We start from the raw sequence: 22,670 nt of genomic DNA on the forward strand, positions 1-22,670 counted from the left end.
GGCGCTGGAGTCACCCAGGGTTCGGTTGTCTTTGAACCACATGACAGTGGGTGGCGGGTAGGCCTCAAACACCACCTGCAGTGTCCGGCTGCGGTGGAGCTCGGCGAATTGTACAGGGTCCAGCTCTCCCAGCAGGCGCACATAGCCGTTCTCTGCAAGGGGCAGCCGTCTAGGGTGGGGCTGTGCCCTGAGCCAATGGGGCAGCACCTCCTTGGGGCGGGGCTCCTGGGGCGGGGCATCAGCTGTACACCCAAGGAGCCCAGCATACTGGAGGCGGGCTTCAGGCTTTAGGAACTGAACCTGAGCCTGGGGATTTAGGTTGGGACTGGGATGGACTGGAGCAGGAACCAAATTTGAGTCTGATATTGGTTTGGGGGCAGGGTTCAAGATTGGGACTACAGTTGCAGTGCTCTTTAGGTGTGTTCTGTCTCATGATTGTGGCTGAGATGAGTTATAGCCTGCTTCAATTTGGGGATGGGGCGGCCTGGGGCTGGAACGGCAGTAGGGATTTAGAAATCGGGTTGATGCTAGGGTTCTGGCTAGCTGGGAAGTCTAGGTTGGGATTAGGACTGGATTTGGAGCTGATACTGTGCTTTGGTTGGGTTGATCCTGGAAATGGGGCTTTGGTTGGCACTGAGGCTTGAGCTGGATTAGAACATGGCTGACAGTACCCCAGGGCTGTGACAAGGTCTGGGTCCAGTTCAGAATGAAGGCTGGGGCTAAGCTCAAGGCACTCACCGACCACGGTGACATTGATAGCCTTTTCATCACGATGGTCGCTCACGCTTTCTGATACATTGCAGATGTAGGTCCCTGAGTCTCCTAGCTCAGCACTGGGGATGTGCAGGATAGAACGTATGTGGGGCATTTCAAAGAGGAAGTCAGTCACTGGCTCCACCAGGCGCCCACTCTGTAGAGACAGTTGGGGCAAGCCCCCCACATTAGAAAAGGTCCAGGAAGTCAGGCTATAAGCTGAAATATCCATCCCTGCCTGACCCTTCCTCTAACCTGTGGCCTGGCATTACCTCCATGCGTGGGTATGTCCACTCGAAGTTGACCACCTCATTCCCGGTCACAATGCACATGATGGTGATATTCTCCCCTTGGCGGACCACAGTCTGCACTGCATTCACTGAGACATTGATGGATGACACTGGTGGAAAGAGATTGGCTTAGGGCTGAAGAAGTCACCACCAACATCAGCTTAGGGATGGGGTCAGGGTCCACAGAAGGAGGGCATGACTGGTGTGTGGAAGATTCATTGTTTTGACAAATATTTATTAAATACCTACTATATGCCAAGTACTATTCTAGGCACTAGGGCTTTAGCAGGAAATACAACAGACAAAATTCCTGTCCTCATGAAACTGGCATTCTAGAATGTTTTGAAATCAAAGTACTCTCTGGGCACCTAAGTACAAAAGAAACTTACTGAGCACAACCAGGTACTCGCCATCTTTTATTTAATCTTCATAATAATCACCCTAGGTGAATGGTCTGTATTATCCCTATTTTACAGAGGAAGAAGCAGACTCTGAGAGATTATTTGTCTTGTGCAAAGTCACTCAGATGGGAAGTGGCAGAGCTGGGATTCAAATCCCACTGGCTGAAAGCCTGTGCCTTTGCCTACCACAGTATATACAGCCCAGCTCCACCACTAATGCTTCCCATGACCTTCGGCATACTTCATCCTCTTTCTGAGCCTCAGTTTTCTCATCTGTAAAATAGGGAAACACACCTGCCTTCCATAGCTGTAGTGAGAATCCAGTGAAAATGGAATTGCACACTTCATAATCTGAAAAGGTCTTTCCCTCTGTGGAGGGTCATACTTGCCTCGGCTGAGCACCAGGCCAGAAAGGGGGCTCACCCTGGAGGCTGTAGACATGGTAGGCATCGGAATCCACCTCCCTGTCCCCGATGGTGGTTTTGCAGATGTAGGTCTTGTCCTCAAAGGTACCAGAGAAGCCACGCTGAGGGTCATAGGCTATGGGCAGGGGGACATCCACCTTCTTCTCGTGCAGCATCACCACCAGCCTCGGATCCGTCACTCGGCATGGAATTGTGGTCTCAGTTATTTCCGTGAGAAAGATGAATAGCTCCTCAGGGTCGACAGGGAGGAAGCCCACAGAAGGATCTGCCAGAGGCAGGGCCAAGAATGTGAGTCAGAGGAGCTGGGTTTCTGGCTCTTCCCTGATTTGCTCTGTCACCTTGAACAAGTCTCTTCCCTCTCTGCCCCTCAGTCTACCTTCTACAGAAGAAGCATGCTCTCAGGGTCCCTTCTAGCTTTAGCATTTGATATAGACAGCATCAGCCTGAGAAAGAAGATAAGTCACAAGCTGAAGGACAGCTGGTACCTGGAGCTTGGAAAATGGGAAGATGGGATGTGGAGGCCAAGGGGGTGCATATTGGAACCAGCAGAGAATGCAGCATCCTTGGGAACCAGGAATGGGGTAGGCTGGCAGACAGCAGACGAATATCTAGACCCAGGGGTGGGAGTGGACATACTCCTGGACTGAGCCAGGCTGGATTCCCTGATTCATCTGCATTTCTGAGATGGCTATGTTTCACCATCTCAGTAAAGCGCTCTCTGAGCTTCCCCCAGATGCCTGCAGCTGAGAAGGGCAGGAGAGGAGAAGTGCACTGGCCAGGGGTCCTCACCTGGTACAAAGATGTAGAGCCGTTTTCGCTCACTGGCCTCCAGCCCATGGGAGCGTTTGTAGCCACAGAAGTATTCTCCTGTGTCTAGTCCAGTGACGTTGACCAGTGTCAGCACGCTGGAGAATGTGCCATCCTGGGTCTCGGTCATTTCCTGGGGGGGTTTCTGGGACATCCGTTCCCACACCACTGGAGCTGGGCCCGAGCAGGTCAGAACAAAGGTGCTGGAGAGGTTGAGGACAAGTTCTGGCCCCGGGGGTATGATGGCCAGGCCCCAGGAGGCCTGTGGTCCCAGCAGAAACAGCAGGGGCAGCAATAGCACCCGGCCTTTGGGAGAGGAGGCATCAGACGTCAGGGCACAAGAGCAATAGCACCTCTTTCCATAGCTGACCCTGAGGAACACACCTCCCTAATCCACAGAAAACAGAGACTGGAAGCCATGGCTCTGAGACCTGTTTGCCCAGGGTCTAGTCCCCAGGGACTCCTGGCCTCCTGCTCTCAGTGCCTAGAGACCCCCAGCCTTGCAGTCCTTCTGCAGTGCGGCATTCAGGCTGCAGGCATGTTCTCTCAAAGACATCAGGAAATCCTTGGGAAGCAATTCCCAGGCCCCCAGTTCCTGCATTACTTCCCAGGTCACTTTCTGAGCCTCTTCCCTGCAGCTGCCCCAGTTGCCCAGGTTGTACCCAAAGCCCAGAGATGGCCCTGCTTGGGGAGGTGTTGGCCAACATAGTCCAGAGTGGGGCAGATCAGGTCAGGAAAGAGACTGAGGCCCCTGGAGGCTGAAGGGTGCTGGGGATGTCGAGTGATTGGTTTTCCCTCTGCTTGCTGATGCCCTGGGGAAGGATGCTGTAGGCCTTGTGCCCAGCCTCAGCAGCTGAAAACCCTGGAGGTGAAAATAAGCACCCATTTAGATGGATGGGTGCTCAGCCAGTGGGTCAGTCATCCTTGGGTGAACCTTTGGCTGGCCACTGATTGCCTAGTCAGCATTGATTGCTTGAAAAAGCCCACCCAGACTTGGGAGCTCACAGCCAATGAGGGGTCCGTGAATAGGAGGGGAGTCCCTCACCAGAACCAGACAGGCCAGACTGATATCAGTAAGTGCTGATAAGAGATGGGAGACCAGAGTGACTGTTAGGGAAGAGGGTGGGGACAGTTGGTGAGGGGACATAGAGTATGGAGGGCCAAACCAAGAATTTGAGCTGATGGCTCTGGACAGGCAGAGGTCCACTGAAGTTTCTGAGCTGAGGGGTGGACAGTGGAAGGAGGCCTCCACTGAGACCCAGTAGAAAGGCAGGGAACTGAAGCTCAAGAGCAGAGCAGCGCCCCTGGGCTCCCAGGTCCTGGTGCTAGCATAAGCCACCCTGCCAGCTTCAGAGTCCTACCTAGAGGTTCCCCAGGGCCCCCTATCCCTGCCCAAGCCTACCTACCTTTGAGGACAACAGCTTGCATGGCGCTCGGAAGCCACATGGTATCCTGCAAAGGTAAACAGGAGTCAGGGCTCAGAGTAGCCAGAGGCAGTGCCACAGCCCATCTTTGCCCTGGGTCCTGTAGAGTAAGCCCCAGCTTGAGCCACCCAGCCCCTGGATCCATTAGGCTAAAGTCAAAGACTACCCATACTCCACACCAAGAGGGCACTCATGCCCAAGGGGCTCCTTCCCCTGAATTGGGCCAAGTCTCGGGGTGCCTGGACCTTGCTTTGACTCTGCCTCTACTTCTTTGATGGTCTTGACTGAACCCCCCGCTTCTCCTTGGGTACGTATGGTGGGGGTGGGGTCTTGGCCTGGATGGTGTTCAGGGGCCCACCGGCTCTAACAGCCTATCCTCCGGGTGACAGTTCCAATACCAGGCTCTTATCTGCCAGGACAAATATTTAGGAAAGTGTGATGAAAGGCCTGAGGGAGAGGGAGGGGGTGAGCCAGAACCCAGAGAACTCCCACAGTTCCACAAGCACAACAGGAAATGGAGGCGGCTATGGGAAGGGAAGCAGGGGAGTGGGGCTGTGGAATGTGGGGGGCACCCCCCACGCCTGGCCCCCTTAACTCAGCCCCAGGCTGCACAGGGAGGCCCAGGGGGAGGGGCCAGGGGCTGGACCCAGAGGAGGCCTCACCACACAGCACAGCATCCTTGCAAACTACTGAATCCAAGCCCCTCACCCCCACCTTCAGTATCCAGATGGGGAGAATGAGGCTTTAAGAGGGGAAGAAGTTTACCCAGGGTTACATGGCAGAGCTTGTTCTGGAGGGAGACAAAGTGACCGGAACGATAGGGGTAGAAAGACAAAGACTCAGAGATACAGACAGGAATCACCCAGTGATGGAGGCAGAAAGAGAAGCAGGGACACAGAGGGAGACAGATCGGACTATATGGGTCTTCACCCTCTCCCTGCCCTTGGCAGCCCCATCCGAGGATCCAAAATAACCAGCAATACCCAGGTTTGCAAAGTTCTGACCGCAGTATCAACAGGAAGGAGGCCAGAAGTGGGTGGGGGTCCTAGGGCAAGAAATGTGGGAGAGACCAGGTGATAAGGAGACAAGAAAGCCTGGTGCCTTCCCTGAGTGGCTGCCCAGCCTGGCCTGGCTCCTAAGCCCATGCCAGATTGCTCCACTCCACCCTCATCTCATCCCTTTTAGTTTGCAATCCAGGGCTAGGATGTGAGTCTAAGCTCCAGCAGGGCTACCTCCTGCACCATCACATTTCAGTGGCCTCTGTCTCCAGCTCTCAAAACACAGGACGATGGCAAGTGGCTCACTTGCAGGGCTGTGTTTACACATTCAGCATGAGACACAGGCAAGGGCCTGGTCTGGGGACCACTGGTCTCAGCTGTCTGCTCAGCACCCTAAGAACTCCCTGAATAAATCTGCTCTCCTCTTCAGACCAGCCTTCCTGAGAGCCCCCTCCCCTCTGCCAAATGCCTTAGACTCAAAGCCCAGCCATGCTGAGGCCGCATCCCCAGCGCCCCCCACCCACCCCTCCTGCCGCAGCCCTCCAGCTGGTTGCCAGACCTCTTCCGGCAGGACGAAGCAGCGCCACAGTGGAGCCAGCAGCCCCCACAGAGGCCTATCTGCCCCTTAGTGGGTGCCTCTCTGGATCCCCCCTTCCTGCTAGAGATCTCAGCCAAAGAAAATCATTAGCAGTGGAGGCTGGGGGAAGGGGTCATTTCAGCCTCCTTGCCCATCCCCTCCCCACCTCTCTGGCTGGCCACACTGTTTATTATTCTAAAGGAGGAATTTGGTCGGCTGGCCTGGAGATGGGAGGTCATGACAACTAGGACTGGCCTGGCTCTGGAAGGCTGTGTACTAGGCCCCTGGGTGAGCAGACCTCGACCCTGGCTCCTCTCTGCTAGACCTGGGGCTCAGGGGGATTAGAGTCCCTGAGGCTCTGAGCTGGGAGGGGCCTTCTTGAACAGGCAGCAGAGACCTACAGTCAGACTGTCATGGCCCAGTCACATCAAAAAGGCAGAATCAGGCTGCAGAGAGAGGATGGGATAGGCAAAGGAGCTCAGGGAAAGTGGAGACACCTTAGGGAGAGTATAGATAACCAGGGATCTTGAACTGGCTTCTCCCTCCATGAAATGAGCATTTCACATGGGACTTCAGACCTACCATGAGACTGAGCCTCCAGCCCTCTCTGGGAGTCAGTTTCCTCTTCCATACAGGGAGAGGTTTGGATGGATCATCTCAGAGAGCCAGCCTTGCTCTAACACTGCCAGAGAGAAGGTTCTAGTCACTATTATTCTTGCCGGGGTGGCCTGGGGACATGGGGTTGTTGATGAGAGGAAAGGCAACATTCCTGAGGCTGGAGCAAAATGAGCATCCATAACCCATTTTCATTCCATGGATTCACTTCCCTAACCATTTGGTCCCAGATTTGCTGTGTGTACTTTGACAAATTCTTTCCCTCTCTGGGCTTCTGTTTTTCAGGTGACTTCCAGACAAATACACAGGTAATATGGCCCCCTGGAGGTGACAGTGGAAGTGTGGCACGGGCAACAAGCTGGTGGATTGGGAAGAACCAGAATGGGGACTGGGACCCAACCTCCTGGGCCGTCTTGGATGACTCCTTGACACCTCCAGTTGTCTACCCAATGCCTACAGACTTCTGTGCTTCCCAGAGGTTGTATATTTGCAGCCAACCCCAGAAAGGCCCAGGTGGCTAAAATAGGGGAAGAGGGCTTGCCTGTGACCACTTCTCTTCTTCAGGGGCAAGACTGCTTTCCAGGGAGGAGCCACCTGGGACAAAGTGGATGTCATAGGGAGGAGGAATCCCCTTCCTACCACACTCTCCTGCCTCAGAAGGCCCTTGGAGCACAGAGAGGGAGGGGACCCTCAGAGATCTCCCCTTTGTTTGTGAGGCGAGTGCTGTGTGGGACGTTCTCATGAGTCTTCCTATTTTGGCTCGGTTGGGGGTACAGAGATCCACAGATGGGATAATTGCCCAGCTCCTCACAGTGAGTCAGAGGTACCCCCTCAGTCCAGGGTATGACCTCAAGTCCAGAGGAACAAGTGTGCTTGAGGATTCCTCCTCAGAGCCTCAGCCCTGCTCATACAAGCCTCCACTCCTTTCCCACCGCCTTAATCTAAATAAATCCAGTCCATCTTGGCCACATCCGCTAGCAGCAGCTTCCCTCCCTCGGGGTCCCAAGGCTCCCACGACACAGGCAGGCTGGGGAGGGGGGCCTGCACTGCTGCCAGTGGGGGAGGCTCACACGGAGAGCACGTGCACACAGCACAGGCTCCTGCCTACGCGCTCGCTCACACACTGCTCTGAAATACAGGGCAGCGGGCCCTGTGTGTGCCCAGCCCGCACGCCGGCATCAGACATGCGCAAGCCCACACGTGCATGCATGCAGCTCCACCGCGCCTGCAGCACCACCTCGGGGCTCTCCCACGTGCCCATGTGAGGTGCACACATGCAGGTTAAATCACACGTGTACTTAGCACAAGCAAAGCTATGCACATACAACACACATAGAGCATGTGCCCATGGGACCCCAAACTCACCTGAACACACATGCACACGTGGGCACAGACAAGACACAAAGTCAGCGTGTGCTGTGCACTTACTGTGCCAGGTACTATCCTGAGCACTTGACATAGACTGACTCACTTGCTCCTCAGACAACACTATGAGGTAGATAGATACAAGGATCACCCTGTTTTAGATGGGGAAACTGAGGCAGGGAGTGCTTATTTACTTGCCTAAGAGCACAGAGCAGAGACTGAGCCGAGGTAGATGGCTCTGCCACCACTACTGTGTTTACTGGGCTTGGCTGTTCCAACGTCAGTGGGGACTGGTGGAAACAGACAGGACTGAGATTTAGCCAGCCCAGAATGACAGGACGTGGTGACTGGATGTAGAGGGGCTGGAGAAAGAGGTGTCCTAAATGAGCCCCACTCCTATTTCTGGCTTGGAGCACTTAGGGGGCAGGAATGTGTCTGTGCTGGAGGCACAATATCTTTTTCTGAGATGAGAATGAGGCAGAACAGAAGGAGTGGGAGCTGGCCCTGAGCTGGTTTTAGGATTTGGAGGGGATGTGGGTACCTGAGGGGGCAGGGGGACACCCAGTCTGGAGGCAAGGATCAGGCTGGGCAGAAATAGCAGTGAGGTGGGGATGGGAGGAAGCCCTGCTTCACAGAGGAGAGGTGCTTGAGGCCCGCAGTCTCGGGCCAGGGATGCTCTGAATAAACAAGATGCCAGAGGGAGGGGGAGGCCTGGCCTTGGGGTCACGGGGTTAGAGTCTTGGAATGTCAGAGCTCTGAGGCCCTCAGGGACCATCTATCTGATCCAACCCTCTTCCTGTGCACCACTGTGCAGACGGGAAAACTGAGGCTTGGAGAAGGACAGGGACCAGTGTCAGGGTTTTGACCTAGCAGGCCGGGTTCAGGGGGCTAGTGGGGTGCTGTAGTTCATCTGCCTGGGCAGCCCCTGCCTCCAGCCCTGGTTTTGATGTGAGGCTGGTGGTTCAAGGCCCAGGGTTTGAACAACAGTTGCTGTCCACTCCCTCCCGACAGGATACTGCCCCCGCCCACCACACACAGACCTTTATATCACTTTCCCGGCCTTGTCCCAGTCAGACAGGGATTAGAAACAGACTCAGAGGAGGCGACTTGCTAAGTTGCTGTCAGAAGTGGGATGCAGACTCCAGTCTCCTGCCTGGTGTTCTGGTCCTCCCTCCTACACCACGGACACTTCACAGCCCCAGACACAAACTTCAGGGACAGATCCCCGGCTGAGAGGAGGGGATATGGGTCCTAGCCCAGCTCTGTCACCTGCTTGTACAGTCCTGCGCCTCTCTGAGCCTCAGTTTCCCCATCTGTACATGGGGTGGGCAGGGCTGTCCTGAGAACACTGCTGGGGCTGACACGGGTGACTCTCAGGACCCTACTCTGGAAGTAGCCGTGCTGAGTTGAAATGCTGGGATGGGGGTAGGGTGCTGGGGAGTGGCCCTGGCCAGGATGTCATGACTCAGCTCAAAGAAGGCAGCCAGCTCCAGGCCTGGGAGTGTGTGGGGGCAAGAGGGATCTGGAGCCAAAGCCTGAGTCCTCCCGCCAGCAGCTGGGGGAGTATGAGAGTGATGGCAGAGGGTGTGGCTCTGTGGGCTCACTCCAAGTGGGCTGAGCTGTAGGTGCCATCTTGAAGCATGGGTAGGGAACCCCATCCTGGGAGCCAGGAAGGAGAGCAGGGTCCGTTGGGTTGGGAGATAGTTACGGGCAGGGGTTAGAAAGCTAGAACTCAGCTGAGGTTGTGGAGCTTTCACCTGAGGTTGAGGGCATGTCGATCCAATGCCCCTTCTGCTGCTGAAGGTCAGCATTCCACCCTACACACTGAACCTCCCCACAAACCTCAGGATCATGTGGAGACCAGAGAGGGTGAGCAACCTGACCTGAGTCACAGTGATGCCAATCACCCAGGCCCAGTTCCCTGCCATGCTGCTTCTAGATCCAGAGGACCTTTCTGTTTTCCAGGTATCTACGAGGTCCTCCAAACAAAGCAGCAGAAATCAGCTAAGTTGGGGCCTGGAATGGGGTCCAGCTGTTCTGGAAGTCCGTGTGGGATGAAAGGACAGTGCCAGTTCCATGGAACATCACTCTGATGGCCCTACCCCACCCCCTCCAGCACAAGCTCGGTGACCTCTGGCTACCCCATGGTACCACATCGCCTCTAGTCTGAGCCTTCCTGCCTGTTCTCATCCCCTGACCAGAGCAACCTTCCTGAAATCCCCACCCAACCATGTCCTTCCCTGGTGCCTCCACGGCTCTCCATCCACCCTACATAAAAGCTGGCTTCTTAGCCCAGCCTGTAAGAACCTTCACTCCCTGCCCTGCTGACAGACAGCTCATCACCACGGAGGGGGCAGGATGCTGTCCTTCCAGCTCCCTAGGGGCCCAAGTGAGGCCCCCATGCTCTTGTCACTCACTCTGTTCTTCTCTCCCCAGGAGGCCTCCCCAGGGACACAATGGAAAGAAATGACCTCTTTTCTGGAAGTTCAAAATAAAACGAAACATCTGTCTGGATTGGAGCCAGGCTGATAAAACATGGACTGATCCCTCCCAGTCCGAGCCCTCTCTCCTGCCACACACCCCTCACCCGCCGCAGAGTAGCAGCAGGCGCTTGGAGGTAGGGGGAGCAGCCCTAGTTACTTGGAACAGTTCGTGGGAAAGCGCTCAGTGTGTGCCTCGCGGCCACTGGGGGCCCAGGGGAGGGGGTCTGGGTCCCCACACAGGCTGGGAACCGGCCTGAGAAGGAGGTCAGAGAGGGAGGGAGGCCCGCCACATACCCTTGTCCACCCGCCCGCCAAGCAAACGCTTCCTGCCTCCTCCGGCGCCTCACTGGCCTCCCTGCTCGTCCCCACGGCCACCCCCTGGGCCATTGTGGCCTGGCTCTGCCCAGGCCCAGTGGATCCCTGGATTAGAGTCCTCTGGATCCCAGCTGGGCCTCAATGCCCCCTTCCAAAAGGAACAAAGACTTAGAAGACCTTGAAAATAAGAAGAATAGCCAACTCTGATTTAGTTCTTATCACCCAATGCCTGGGCCAAGCCCTTAATGTGAATGGTCTCAGAACAATCCATGATATCGGTGTTGCTTCTGCATTTTATAGATAAGGAGAACAAGGCACAGAGAGGGCAAATCGTTTGCCCAAGGTCACAGAGTTCGCCAGTGGTGGAGCCCCTTTTCTATCCCGGGTGGACTGATCCCAGAGCACACAGGCTCAACAGCCATGTGACAGCCTTTCTAAGACAGGAGGCAAAGATGTCAAGCTTGTGCCTGACACACAGTATGAGCTCAATAAAGGAGTCAACAGGCTTGTTTGTTCACCCTCTATTTTCCAACCTCTCCCCTCTTCAGCCAGGTGAAACTGAAGTTGGCAGAACAAAGAGGCAGACAGTCACATCATCTTTCACAGAACTCTATATTCTTAGGTGTGAGATGGGTTGTAAGTCCTCCTACTTCACCTCTCCCCCAGCCTCTCTGCAATTGTCAAGCCTCCCAACTGCACACCTCCCACGATAGGGATCTCGCCACCTCACCATGGCCCATTCTATTCTTGAACAGCTCAGGTTCCTCAGGGGTCAGGCTGTTTGGAAACTTTTATTACATGTGCTCCGTCTGTCTCTTTATACCCTCTGCCCACTAGTCCTGCTTCCATTTGCCACCATCAATGACTCGCTGTCCCCACAAGCAGGGCATCTTTTTTCCCGTTCATTTTTCTGATGCTCCACAATGTGGAAACAAAAGCCCTTACTAATTCAGAGCCAAGCACTCTGCTAAATGACATGACCTGGGAATTTGGTTTCATCCTCACAACAATCCTGTGAGGAGGGTACAATCATTATTTCTATTCATAGAGGAAGAAATTAAGTCTCAGAGAGGTGTGGCAACTTGCTCAAGGTCACACAACAAATTAATAAAAGCCAATGATAAGCTGGGATTCAAACTCAGGCCCATCTGACTGATCCCAAACATGTATTCTTAACCACTATGTTGGACTGCCTAGCTTCTGCCCAGAAACAGGTCTGTTCCCAGAGAAGCACTACCACATGGGTTCACCCTAACGGGCTCAAGCCCTCAGGTATTCGAGGTCCTCAGAGGTCAGAGTCCTGAGCAGGGGATCTACCCCAGCTCACCCAGGAATTTGGAAGTTAAGCAAGGCAGGATCTCAGAACCTTTCTGGGACATCACTGCAGAGCCTGAGGGTCAGCATCTACACTGAGGAGAGGAGTCCTTGCTGAGGACAGCAGGGCTCTGGTCTACCACAAGCCCTGTCCCAAAGGCTGTAGACAGAGCATCCCGGCAGTCAGGCTAGGTGCAATGCTATGCTGCATTCATGCTCCAGACCTACCCCTGCTGGGGCCCCAGCACCCCCTTTCCACTGTTCAGAGGGCCCAGGGGCCCCTGCAGCTGCAGAGTTCTAGGCCTCCACCATCCTTCGGCTGTCCTCCCTGCAACCCCGCCCCCCACCGCCCCCCAGAGCCTCATCTCCGGCCGGTGCCATGGCAACAGAGAGAGCCAGGCCCTGGCAGCCAAAGGAGCCCCCGAGAGGGGTCCCAGGCTCAGACTGGGGAGGGGGGTGCGGCAGGCGCAGACAAGCAAACCTTCTGTTCCCCTGGCTGCTGCCAGCCCGGGATCAGCCCCGGGCTGGGGTGGGGGCCGAACACAGAATGGGTTCTCAGAGCCAAGTGGGCAGGGGGCAGGCGGGCCTCGGCCGTGTGGACTGACCCACCAGCACGCGGCCTTCCCCCAGCAGCCCAGAGTCCACACATCGGGTGGGGCAGCTAGCTAACAAGAATCTGCCATTAATTGATGCCAATTACAGAGCATTGAGATTCCCCTCATAGCCCTCCTGCGCGCCAGAGCCAGAGGGGAGAAAACTCCCACGTTTTAGTCCCCTTATTTTCTCCACATCTGTTCTCTGACCCCTTCCTCCAGGAGCTCACCCTGAGTCTCCCACTCGCTGTTACTCAGCCTCCCTGTGCCTCGGGTCTCCTCTCTCTAAGTCCGGGCTCGTCATTGAGTTGTCGAGGCCTTCGAATGAGTTAATACAAGTAAAATGCACAGAGCAGGGCCTGGCGCACAGCCCTCGGCCAAGTCAGTGGCCACGTGACTCTTCTTCATTCACTCACGGGAGAATAAGTCACTCACTCATTCACTCACTTGGCCTTGAGACCCGGCTAGGCTAGGCTTGTCAGCAAAGGGGTCCGTGTGGGAAACGGGGTGGTGAGAAAGCCAAGAAGGGTTGCTGCTATTGTTACTGTCGCTGCTGTTGTTACTGGCGGTGTCAGCAGGCTCAGCTTGGGCAGGGGTGGGGGCCCCTCCTCCAGAACCAGAACCCAAGGCTAACAGTCCACTGTCTGCCAACCTGCTCTTTGTCTTAGTCCCTTAGTTCAACTTCTCACAAATGAGAAAGCCCACCTAACAACCTGGGGGATATCTTTAAGTTCCTCATATAGGATTAGGCTTCCTGCTGCTGCTGCTGCTGCTAAGTTGCTTCAGTCATGTCCGACTCTGTGCGACCCCAGAGATGGCAGCCCACCAGGCTCCCCCATCCCTGGGATTCTCCAGGCTTACAGTAGGTGCCCAATATGGGTTTTCCAGATGGCGCTAGTGGTAAAGGACCTGCCCGCCAATGCAGGAGACATAAGAGATGCGGGTTCGATCCCTGGGTCAGGAAGATCCCCTGGAGGAGGGCATGGCAACCCATTCTGGCATTCTTGCCTGGAGAATCCCATGGACAGAGGAGCCTGGCGGGCTATGGTCCATAGGGTCACAAAGAGTCGGACACGACTGAAGTGACTTAGCACGCATACCGGCGCTCAATAGATGCTTACTCAGCATGAGAGCTCAAATGGCTATGGAAGGTCAACTCTCTGATCCTCAGGATAGCAGGCAATGGTGACCCTTTCCATCTAGGGAGGTGATGGTTCAGAGTGATGAGGGGGCTGAACAGACATATGGGACTCTGATGCCAGGGGACAGTGCCTGATGCCTCCCAGGGAAATGAAAGTACCCAGAGGGGCTCGGTCAGGCCAGGAGCAGCAATCCCAGCCACTTAATCCACTGCCTCATAACCACGCGACTTCTCTGAGTTTAACTTCCCTGAGTCCCATTTTCCTGGGAAACAGCAAAAGAGACACCCTTTTCCATTGCCATGAGAGGTAGAGATGATGCTGAAAGGCTCCTGACGTATGACAGGCGCTCAGTCAGTGGTAACTGTTATGATTATAGGATGGTTTGAGGGGGAGGAGTGGCTGTGAGTTGGGCTCCCTGGGGGATGACGCCAGGGAAGGCTATTCCACAGAAGCTCTGTATGAGCAGTTAAGGAAGTGGGAGACTGTGAGGCATCGGGTGATGGCAAACAAAGGACTGTGAGGCTGGAAACTGGGGCTTTTTCAGCAAAGAGGCAGGTGATGGGCAGAGAAGGAGGGCAGGGGTCACTTTGGGAAAAGACTGGGGTGCTGAGTAAGGACTTGGGCTCTGCCCTGGAGGCACTGGGGAGCCAACTTGCCAGGGTATTGGCAGTGAGGGTGGGGGGCTGGCTGCTGCCTAGGGTGACAACAGGGCAACTCTAAGCACTTATGGGGAGGGCCTCCACAGGGTGGGCGACAGGAGTAGCCTGGCAGTTTGTGGGAGGGTATGGATTAGATGGGGACAGTAGAGGCAGCAAGACCAGCTTTCAGGATGAAGCTGTCTCAAACCCAGCCTGAATTCCCTGGCAGGACCAACTATATAGTTTGCTGTGCTGAGGGCAAAATGCAAGTGTCGGGACCCTTGTTAAAAAATACTATTAAGCATTTCAAGGCAAGGCCCTTCTAAGCATGAAATCCTCTGTGCCTGCACATGTTGAATGCTTATGAAGTCATCCCTGCTCCCTGGACTAAAGGGGAGGCCATCTATTCGTCCATCCAGCCATCGACCAACCTGTTTATCCATCTCTCCGTGTACTTATCACTTTTACTATCCATTCAACAGAAAGGCCCCAGCCTGATAAGAACATAATAAGATAAGATTATTATGATAAGAACAGAAATATGGGTAAGAGTAGAATAGCCCACAGTCCATTGAGTCACCCCTGAGCCCTTACCTTCATTCCCAAAACCCTGGGCTAGGAGAAGCCGGGCCTTCAGCGACAGGTTTGTAAATCTGAGCCCTGCCCTCTGGGGCTGATGCTGGAACCTCCTCCCACTATCCACCACTTAGGCTCAGCTTCAGGAGTAGAGAAGCTAAAAAAGGAGGAAAAGGAGGGTGTCACAGCCCTTATGGCTCCACTTCCAAGACAGAAGGTAACCAGGACAGCAGTAAGATGTGACACAGCCACACAAAGCCTGACAGGAGCTCTCAGGGGCTAAGGGTGGAGCTGGATGTAACCTTTGAGGTCACCGAACTGTCCCCTTGCCCCCTTGTTTTACATAAAAGGAAATTATGGCTGGGATGGAGAAGTGATATAATCAAAGGCTCCATGGTCCACAAGACTACCCAGAGGGGCTCCCATCCCTCACTGGGGTGGCATTGCTCCATTCTAGCCCAAACTCTGCCCTGTGACCTCAATCTAGTGAGAGCTGGAGCCTGAGCCCTGAGCCCTGAGCCACAGAGATGGGTGGAGAAGATCCAACATGTGCGCTGGAGCAGAGGAAAGTCCAGGCCAGCAGGCTGGATCCTGGGCTCAGTGCTACAGCTGAGGCACATCCCTCCTCTTCTCTGGACCTCAGTGTCCCCTGCATACAATAAGGAAGTTGAGCAGAGTGATCCCCATAGTCCTTTTCATCTCTGACCTTCAGGAACTGTCTGACCCCCTGGCCCTGCTGCCCCCACGTCCCAAGTGACGACCCTTTCCATCACAGGGTAGAGAAGCTGGTACCTCTGGCAGATGAAAGGCTTTGCGCACTTGAGACATTAAAGAGCTCTGATCTGAAGCGAGGAAAAGAGAGGGTGCTAATACAGCTAAAACGATACACTTTGATTTTCAACCTCCTGTACTAGGCTGGGGTTAGGAAGAGGGGTCCTGGGGCCATGGCCTGGGGGTTCAGGAAGCTCTTTGGCCTGAGGGTTCTGGGCCTGAAGTCTTGGGAGGGGCTTAGGTTTGGCTTCTACACTGGGAGCAACAGTATGTGAATTCCACACTCCTCCCATTAGAGGTGGGTCTCTGCATCCATTCCCTTGCCTGTGGACCCCACCATTTGTCCATCTACCATGGGCCAAAGCCTACTTTGAAATCAGAGCATATGAAGTTCAAAAATCAGCAAAGGGTCACAGCATCCACACACACCCCTTCACAGGCAGTCCTGACCCTCCCTCCTCAGTATCCAAGAAAAATGGGCCTGTGGCTGCTGGGGAAACACACACTCAGAGCTCCCCCAAGAAACAGAGTGCATTTCCAGGCTGCTCTGATTGTCAGAAAGTTCTTCCTCTTGATCATAGGGCACCATTTTCCATTAGTGGTCATCGATCCTGACCGCTCTCTGTAACGTGCAGAAAAGGGGTAAGAAAAAACCCTTTCATTGTGAAGTTAAATATGCATGATCCCTGAGTACACAACAGGGCTTGTGTGGCTGCCAATCTGGACTGGCGCAGCTTGGAATCCTGGAATTGTTTTACAGCTGGAAGGAACTCAGAGATCATCTCGTTCAAAAATCCTTATTTTACTGATGGGAAAACTGAGGCCCAGAGAGGGACTGACTCACCCACAGTCATACAGGATGGGTTCCAGGGTCTGATGACCACCTCTAGAGCTCTGAGGGGCCCCCACAACTGAAGCCCAGTCCCCACCCCGTCTCTCAGTCATGGACTCTGGAGTCAAGAACACCAGGTTTATGTCCCGACTCCATCATATCCTAGCTGTGGGACTTAGAGCAACTGACTTAACCTCTTAACCTCTCTGGGCATTTCTTTTTCTATAAATTGGAGAGTTTATGTCCCCTCCTTGAGGTAGTCTGCGATGATTAAATTAGTTCCGCAAATATTTATTAAGCAGTCACTGAAGGCCAGGCCTGTTCTAAGTGCTGAGGAATATAGCCATGACCTTGATGGCAATGGATGTAAAAAGCACAATGAAAGTGCTCAGAGAAGGCTGCTCCCAGTTCTGTCCTCTCTCACACATGGCTTCCCAGTGGAGGTGCTTCAAGCTCTGATGCTGGGAAGACATGGCCAATGGGCAGGTTGCGGGGGGAGATGTGGAAAATAGGGGGGAAGATCTCCCCCTTCCAAGGGTCCACTGTCTGTGGGTTCTGAACCGTCTGCCAAAAATAGGGCATGGGGGTGTTTCAGGAGTGCCTGAGGCCCTCTCATTCCTTTCTCCCTCCTCACCATTCAGTAGCCCAATCTGAGCAAAAGGCCCAGAATTCCCTCCTTCAGCCCGGAAGGCAGCTGGTCTCGGAGCCAGACTGTGCCTGGAGGATGGAAGTGAGCCTTCAGCACAGCCATGATGCCCAGGTTCCTTCCCTTCCATGGCTACAGCCCTTCACGATGTGCAGACCAATGTCACAACCATGTCATCCTGTACAGGAGGCGGGGAGAGCAGAGGCGCTCTCTTTGCTCTCTTAGGTGTTAGGTCCAGCTGCACGAGATGCAGGAACCATGCTAAGTGCCTTATCTATATTATTACCTTGTCGACTCTGTGTCCCACCCTACTGCTCACAAAGGAGGGGCCTATTGCCCGGAGAGGCAGAGCATTGGCCCAGGGTCACACAGTTAGCTAGAGCCAAGGGGGCGTCATCAGATGCCGGAAACTGGTGTTGTTTACCCACCATGCCCACTGCCTTCCAGATGCAGACGAAGCAAGAAAGAGGACGTGGGGGCCTGAGGTTGGCCACACAGGATTTGAGAGGAGCCAGGACAAGCGCTGGGTTTTCTGACTCTGAATCCACGGTGCTTTCCGCTGCCCCACATCTGTGGGCAATTAGAAGTCTCAGCTCTTCTTCCCACAGAGGAGGGAGGGCTGCCTGATCACCACTGAAGGGAGAGGGCTCACCAGATGGTCTCCCTCCTCACTCAGGACCAAGCCGGGGCTGGGTGGACCCAGGAGCTAAACTTTCTGCTGGAGAAGGTGCTGGACCCAGGAGCAGGCTCTGAGGGAAGATGGAGACTCTCTCCTCTGACCAGAGCCTCCCTGGGAGCAAGGAGGTTAAGTCTTTGGTTTCAGGCAGACCTCAGCCTACATACCAACTCTACCAACTGTGTGACCCTGGGAAAGTCACTTAGCTTCTCTGAGCTTTGTTTTCCTTGTCTTCAAGGGGTAATCATAATACTGATTCTAAAGACCTGCGATGGGGATTATAAGGCCCGAGAGGTTCCAGCACAGAGTCAGCACTCCAGGATGGTGACCAACATAGTCTGCATGTTCCCAAAGCTGTGGATTCAAGGCTCTGCTGCTTGGAGGCAAGGGAAGATGGCCTGACTTCAGAAGACCTCACTAGAGGCGTCTGTGTACTTTGGGATCACAGAGACAGGAACACTCCCCCCTTGACATAGAAAAATGTCGGGAGGACCATGTAAGGTTCTGGAAAGGCACCCAGAGGGTGATAAGGAAGAGAGAAAGGAAGATAAGAGGCCTGGGTTCTGGGCTCACCCTTGGGAACACAAGGTCTTCAGTAGGTCCCTCCTCCCCTTCAGAACCACATTTGCTCAGTCCCACTGTCTTCCCAGGGGAACTGGGGTCAGAACACAGGATGGGGAAGCCTGGGACCCAAACAATCTCTGATATGTAAACAGAACACAAACAGAGGGTCAAGCAACAAGGCTCCAGGATGATGGGCATGGCAAGCTCTTGGAAGACCGGAGGAACCAAGGAAGGTTGCCTGGAGGAGGTAGAGGAGGGAGGGTCCTTAAAGGAAAAGGCAAGGTAGTGAGGAAGGGCGTGCCTACCGGCAGGAGCATGAAAATTCCTCTGGGAAGCCTGGGATCTGACTGGCAGGAACACAAAGCCCAAGTCTGGTGTGATGGGGCAGGGAGCCTACTATCTCCTGAGCTCTGCCACCTACCAGCTGTGTGGCTGTCCTGAGCCTCTGTTTCCTCACCCATAAATTTGGTATAAAATCAGTCCCTTCCGTTGGATTTGAACGCACATGAAATCAAGCATAGAAAACACCCCTAATGGTCCTGCTGCTGCTGCTGCATCACTTTAGTCATGTCCGACTCTGTGTGACCCCATAGACGGCAGCCCACCAGGCTCCCCCGTCCCTGGGATTCTCCAGGCAAGAACACTGGAGTGGGTTGCCATTTCCTTCCCCAGTGCATGAAAAGTGAAAAGTGAAAGTGAAGTCGCTCAGTCATGTCCGACCCTCAGCAACCCCATGGACTGCAGCCTTCCAGGCTCCTCCGTCCATGGGATTTTCCAGGCAAGAGTACTGGAGTGGGGTATCATTGCCTTCTCTGCCGAATGGTCCTAGCATCATGCAATGTGTCTATGAGTGGCAGCTGCTGTTAGGAGTTTAGGCTTTCCATAGGTACCTTCTACTGGGGAGACTCACGGAAGGAATGGTGATCAGATGCATGTTTTAGGATGGCACGGAGAAAGAGGAAGATGAGAAGGCCTGAGAAGCTGCCTGTGACCAGAGGAAAGGGCCCAATAGCCAACCCCCCTTCTTCACAGAGGGGCCCCCAGATCGGACGGCTGAATCCCAGACCCCCAGCCCAGCCTGCGTGAGGACGGGCCTGCCTCTGCCCCCTCGCCTTCGCACTTTCCCAGCCGCTGGGGGTTTGGAAGGACATCTTAGGAATCCGGAAAATTTGCAAATCCATTTAAATCCCGAGAGGTTGCCTGGCGGCCGACTGGCCTAGAGCCAGACAGATTCTTAGGGACAAGGCTTGGGCCCAGGGACAGAGGCTGTGCGTCTGAGGTCCCCAGTTCCCTGCTAGGTTCCCTTTCTATATATCCGGCAGGATACATGGATATATCTCCGGATCCATCTCCCAAATCCCCTTTCATACTCCTTCCAGCTCTCCTCGCGGCCCCCTACCGGCAGCGCTTTGCTTTGGAAGGCCCCCCTCCCCGCTCACTGCCAGAAACCCCTGGGATTTGTTTGATGAGGGCAAGGGGCACCCACCCCAGAAGCAGCCTGAGCAGGAGAGAGCTGGTTCCTCCAGCCCAGATGTCGCCCACAATCTTGGAGCCTTCTCCCATCTGGTTTTGTTAAAAATATTTTCCATTTTTTGACCTACCCAAGAAGGCGCAGTCTGGGACAAGGGGACAGGACAAGAGGCTGGGGTTCCCTCCTCTTCCCAGCGCTTACCTTGCTGCTGATGCCTTCTGAGGTGTGGGCAAAGTCCTGGGCTCTGGGCTGTCACCCCCTCCAGGAAGACCTCCTCACTGCCTACTCTCCCCTGGCATCACAAGGATTCTGCTGGACCTGAAGTGGGGCAGTGGCAGAGCGGGAGGACAGTGAGGAGCGTTGTAGGCTCGCAGAGCCTCAGGAGAATGGAGGGAGTGAAGGGCTACGGGGTGAGGAGTGGCCTCACTCCCAAAGCATCCTTGTGGAGGAGAAGGGCTGCCAGGAGGGGCCGCCCTGGGTCTGGCTGCCCGGGTCGCTCAGCGCAGGCTGCTGCCTGGTGGCGCTGGTCAGAGGGGCCCGGCTCTCTCCTCCCAGTCCCTCCTTCCCTCTGGCTCCAGACAGGGCGGGCAGGGACTGCGGGCCGCTGGCGGCCCCAGGAGCTCACCCCACTGTGGGCTTCCCTGCCCCCACCCCCCTGCTTTGGGGGAAAGGCTGCAGAACAGCCTCTGATTGGCCCAGCTGGGGGAAGGGGGGCTGGGGGCGGGGAGGGCAGACGCGTGTGTCTGTTTTCAATTTTAGTTTCCCCCTCCCTCTTTCTTTTCCCCCAAGTTTCTTGTTTTTCTTCCTCGTTTCCCTCTGCTTGCTCCCTCCCGTAGCCTGCTCACTCAGGATGTGAGGGGATGTTTAGAAATTCCACAGCCCACGCCAGCCAGCCGCTGAGTCACTTTTATTAAAGAGTGGCCTGGCCCACTAGCCTGATGCCTGTCTCGGGTGGTAGCCTCCTCTGGCTGTTGCACCCGGGGGTGGGTCCCCTCTCTGGGCCTCAGCTTTCCCATCTGCAGAGGGAGCTCTGATAACCCATCTGGTGACTCAGTCGACACTCATTCATTAAACACGCTTGCTGAGCACCTACCACGTGCCAGACACTGTGCCAGGTGTTGGGGTTGCAGTGGTAAGTTACAGTCTCCGACCTCAGGGTACCCAGCTAGTGGGAGATACAGTGCCCGCAGAGGGGGGCACTCCCTGAGGCTTGAGGGAATCAGGAAGGCCTTCTGAAAAAAGGTGACTTAGAAGAGAGAAAAAGCCCTTCTGAGGTTATCAATCACTTCTCATAAGAAGAAATCAAGGTCCGGGGTGAATTAGCACAGAAAGGGAAAGAGACATGCCCAAGGTCACCCAGCAAACTTCAGATTTCCAGACATCTTCCCCTATCATCTCAAAATCCCCAGAGGACCAGGAAAGAATTATTTCCTTATTGTGTGGACAAGGAACTGAAGCCCAGAGGAGTCAGATGGGCTTCCCAAGCTCACACAGCTACAGCAGAGCTGGGGCAGGGTCAGGTCTGTACATACCAGAACAGATTCAGGTGCTCTGACCCCAACGAAGACCGCACCGCAGTGCTGACTGGCCCTCCTGTCCTACCCTCTTCCTTGTTATCCCTTCCCCAACTCTCATTTCTCTTCCAGTACTGTTGTGTTCCATTTCCAACCTCTCACCAAGGTCTGCCAAGCCTTCTCTGGGAGCCCCTGGACTTCTCACCCTCTCCTTTTTTTTTTTTCCTGCCTGCATCCCATAGCATGCAGAAATTTCCTGACCAGGGATTGAACCCACGTGCTCTGCAGTGGAAGCATGGAGTCTTAACCATTGGACCTCCAGGGAAGTCCCATCCTTTCATTTCTTCAACCCTCATTTCCTCCGATCAGAACAAGTCTCTAATCAACAGATTCCTGACCAAAGGCATCATTTTTAATGAGAGTTGGGTTGTGTCACCCTACCCCTACCACTGTAATACATGGGGAAACTGAGTCCCAGAGAGGGAAAGAGAGGTGTCCCAGGTGGAGCCCTACCTGACTCTGCCCAGAGCTCCTTCCATCCTGCCCTCTATCTACAACCTTTTCCTCTAGCACCTCACCCCAGGCGTCTGTTCATAAAGGAAGGAGGTTGGGATTTCATACCAACCACAGTCACCAATCTTGTGCTCATTTCTTGGTCTTGGCCCACTGGGGACTGCCCAGCAGAACATTTGGGTTAGACCACACAGAGGGAGAAGGGTTTTTCAGACTACGTCCACATGATGGGGTGGGAGCTATGAGAGTCTCCCAAGGGAGGGGGCTTAGTCCAGCTCAGTGGCAAGGGAGTCATAGGGAAAGTCCGGGGACTCCAAAGACCACAGGGTCAGGCCTTTCTGTCCAAAGATTTCATCAGTCTTTACAACTCCCCTCCTAGCATCTGCCTTGGCCATTCACCTCTGAAGCCTTAGTTCAGCTGCTAGGACCAGGTCAGTAGGGCTGGTGGGGGAGAACAAGGAGGCATTTCAAATCCCAATACCCAAAACAGATAGTCTGGGAGTCCTGAGACCCAGCTATGCACTTCTTGTGTGGCCTTGGATAGGTACTTCGTCCTCTCTGAGCCTCAGTTTCCCCATCTGTTCATAGCAAGGATGGGCTCACTGTGCTGGAGGGCACTTGGGATGCTCTGTCTACAAGTTTCTTAGATCTGGACTCTAGCTAGGGAGAGGAGGCGGGTGGGCCCCAGGGCAAGGGGACAGCTGGGGGCCAGAGATGCAGCACAGAGGGGAGGGGGCGGCTGCTGGTGGCTCCCCTGGGAAGCTGGCGGCCGCCGGTTTCCGGCCAGCCCGGCCATCCGGCTGGCCCATCTGGAATCACTTAGCCCCTACCACCATTAACCCTTGGCAGGCACCAGGGCTGTTACGCCTCCTCACAGCTGAGATGGGGTTGGGGGGTGCAGAATCACACTGAACACACAGGGCACTCCCCGAGGGCTGGACAGTTGAGGAAGAAGGGTCATGATTGA

General features: G+C 54.8%; 1 protein-coding gene across 4 annotated transcripts in view; it reads right to left on the reverse strand.

Moving 5' to 3' along the window:
• The window catches only part of PDGFRB (platelet-derived growth factor receptor, beta polypeptide), a 37,985-nt gene extending 17,663 nt beyond the window's left edge, over positions 1-20,322 (reverse strand). For 3 of the 4 annotated variants that reach the window (XM_010850558.1, XM_010850559.1, XM_010850560.1), the window contains exons 1-8: positions 19,878-20,322; positions 14,735-14,873; positions 4,083-4,128; positions 2,659-2,982; positions 1,868-2,134; positions 1,026-1,153; positions 739-910; positions 9-152 (exon numbers count right to left, since the gene is read on the reverse strand). In XM_010850558.1, coding sequence (XP_010848860.1) covers positions 9-152; positions 739-910; positions 1,026-1,153; positions 1,868-2,134; positions 2,659-2,982; positions 4,083-4,128; positions 14,735-14,740 — 1,087 coding nt within the window. In that variant the 5' untranslated portion in view covers positions 14,741-14,873; positions 19,878-20,322. The remainder of the gene's footprint in view (positions 1-8; positions 153-738; positions 911-1,025; positions 1,154-1,867; positions 2,135-2,658; positions 2,983-4,082; positions 4,129-14,734; positions 14,874-19,877) is intronic. The other variant, XM_010850561.1, reaches the window with a different exon arrangement.
• Between the last annotated feature and the right edge of the window lie 2,348 nt (positions 20,323-22,670).

The sequence above is a fragment of the Bison bison genome, unplaced genomic scaffold (genome assembly GCF_000754665.1).
Source record: "Bison bison bison isolate TAMUID 2011002044 unplaced genomic scaffold, Bison_UMD1.0 scf7180017864291, whole genome shotgun sequence".
Classification (NCBI taxonomy): Eukaryota; Metazoa; Chordata; class Mammalia; order Artiodactyla; family Bovidae; genus Bison; species Bison bison.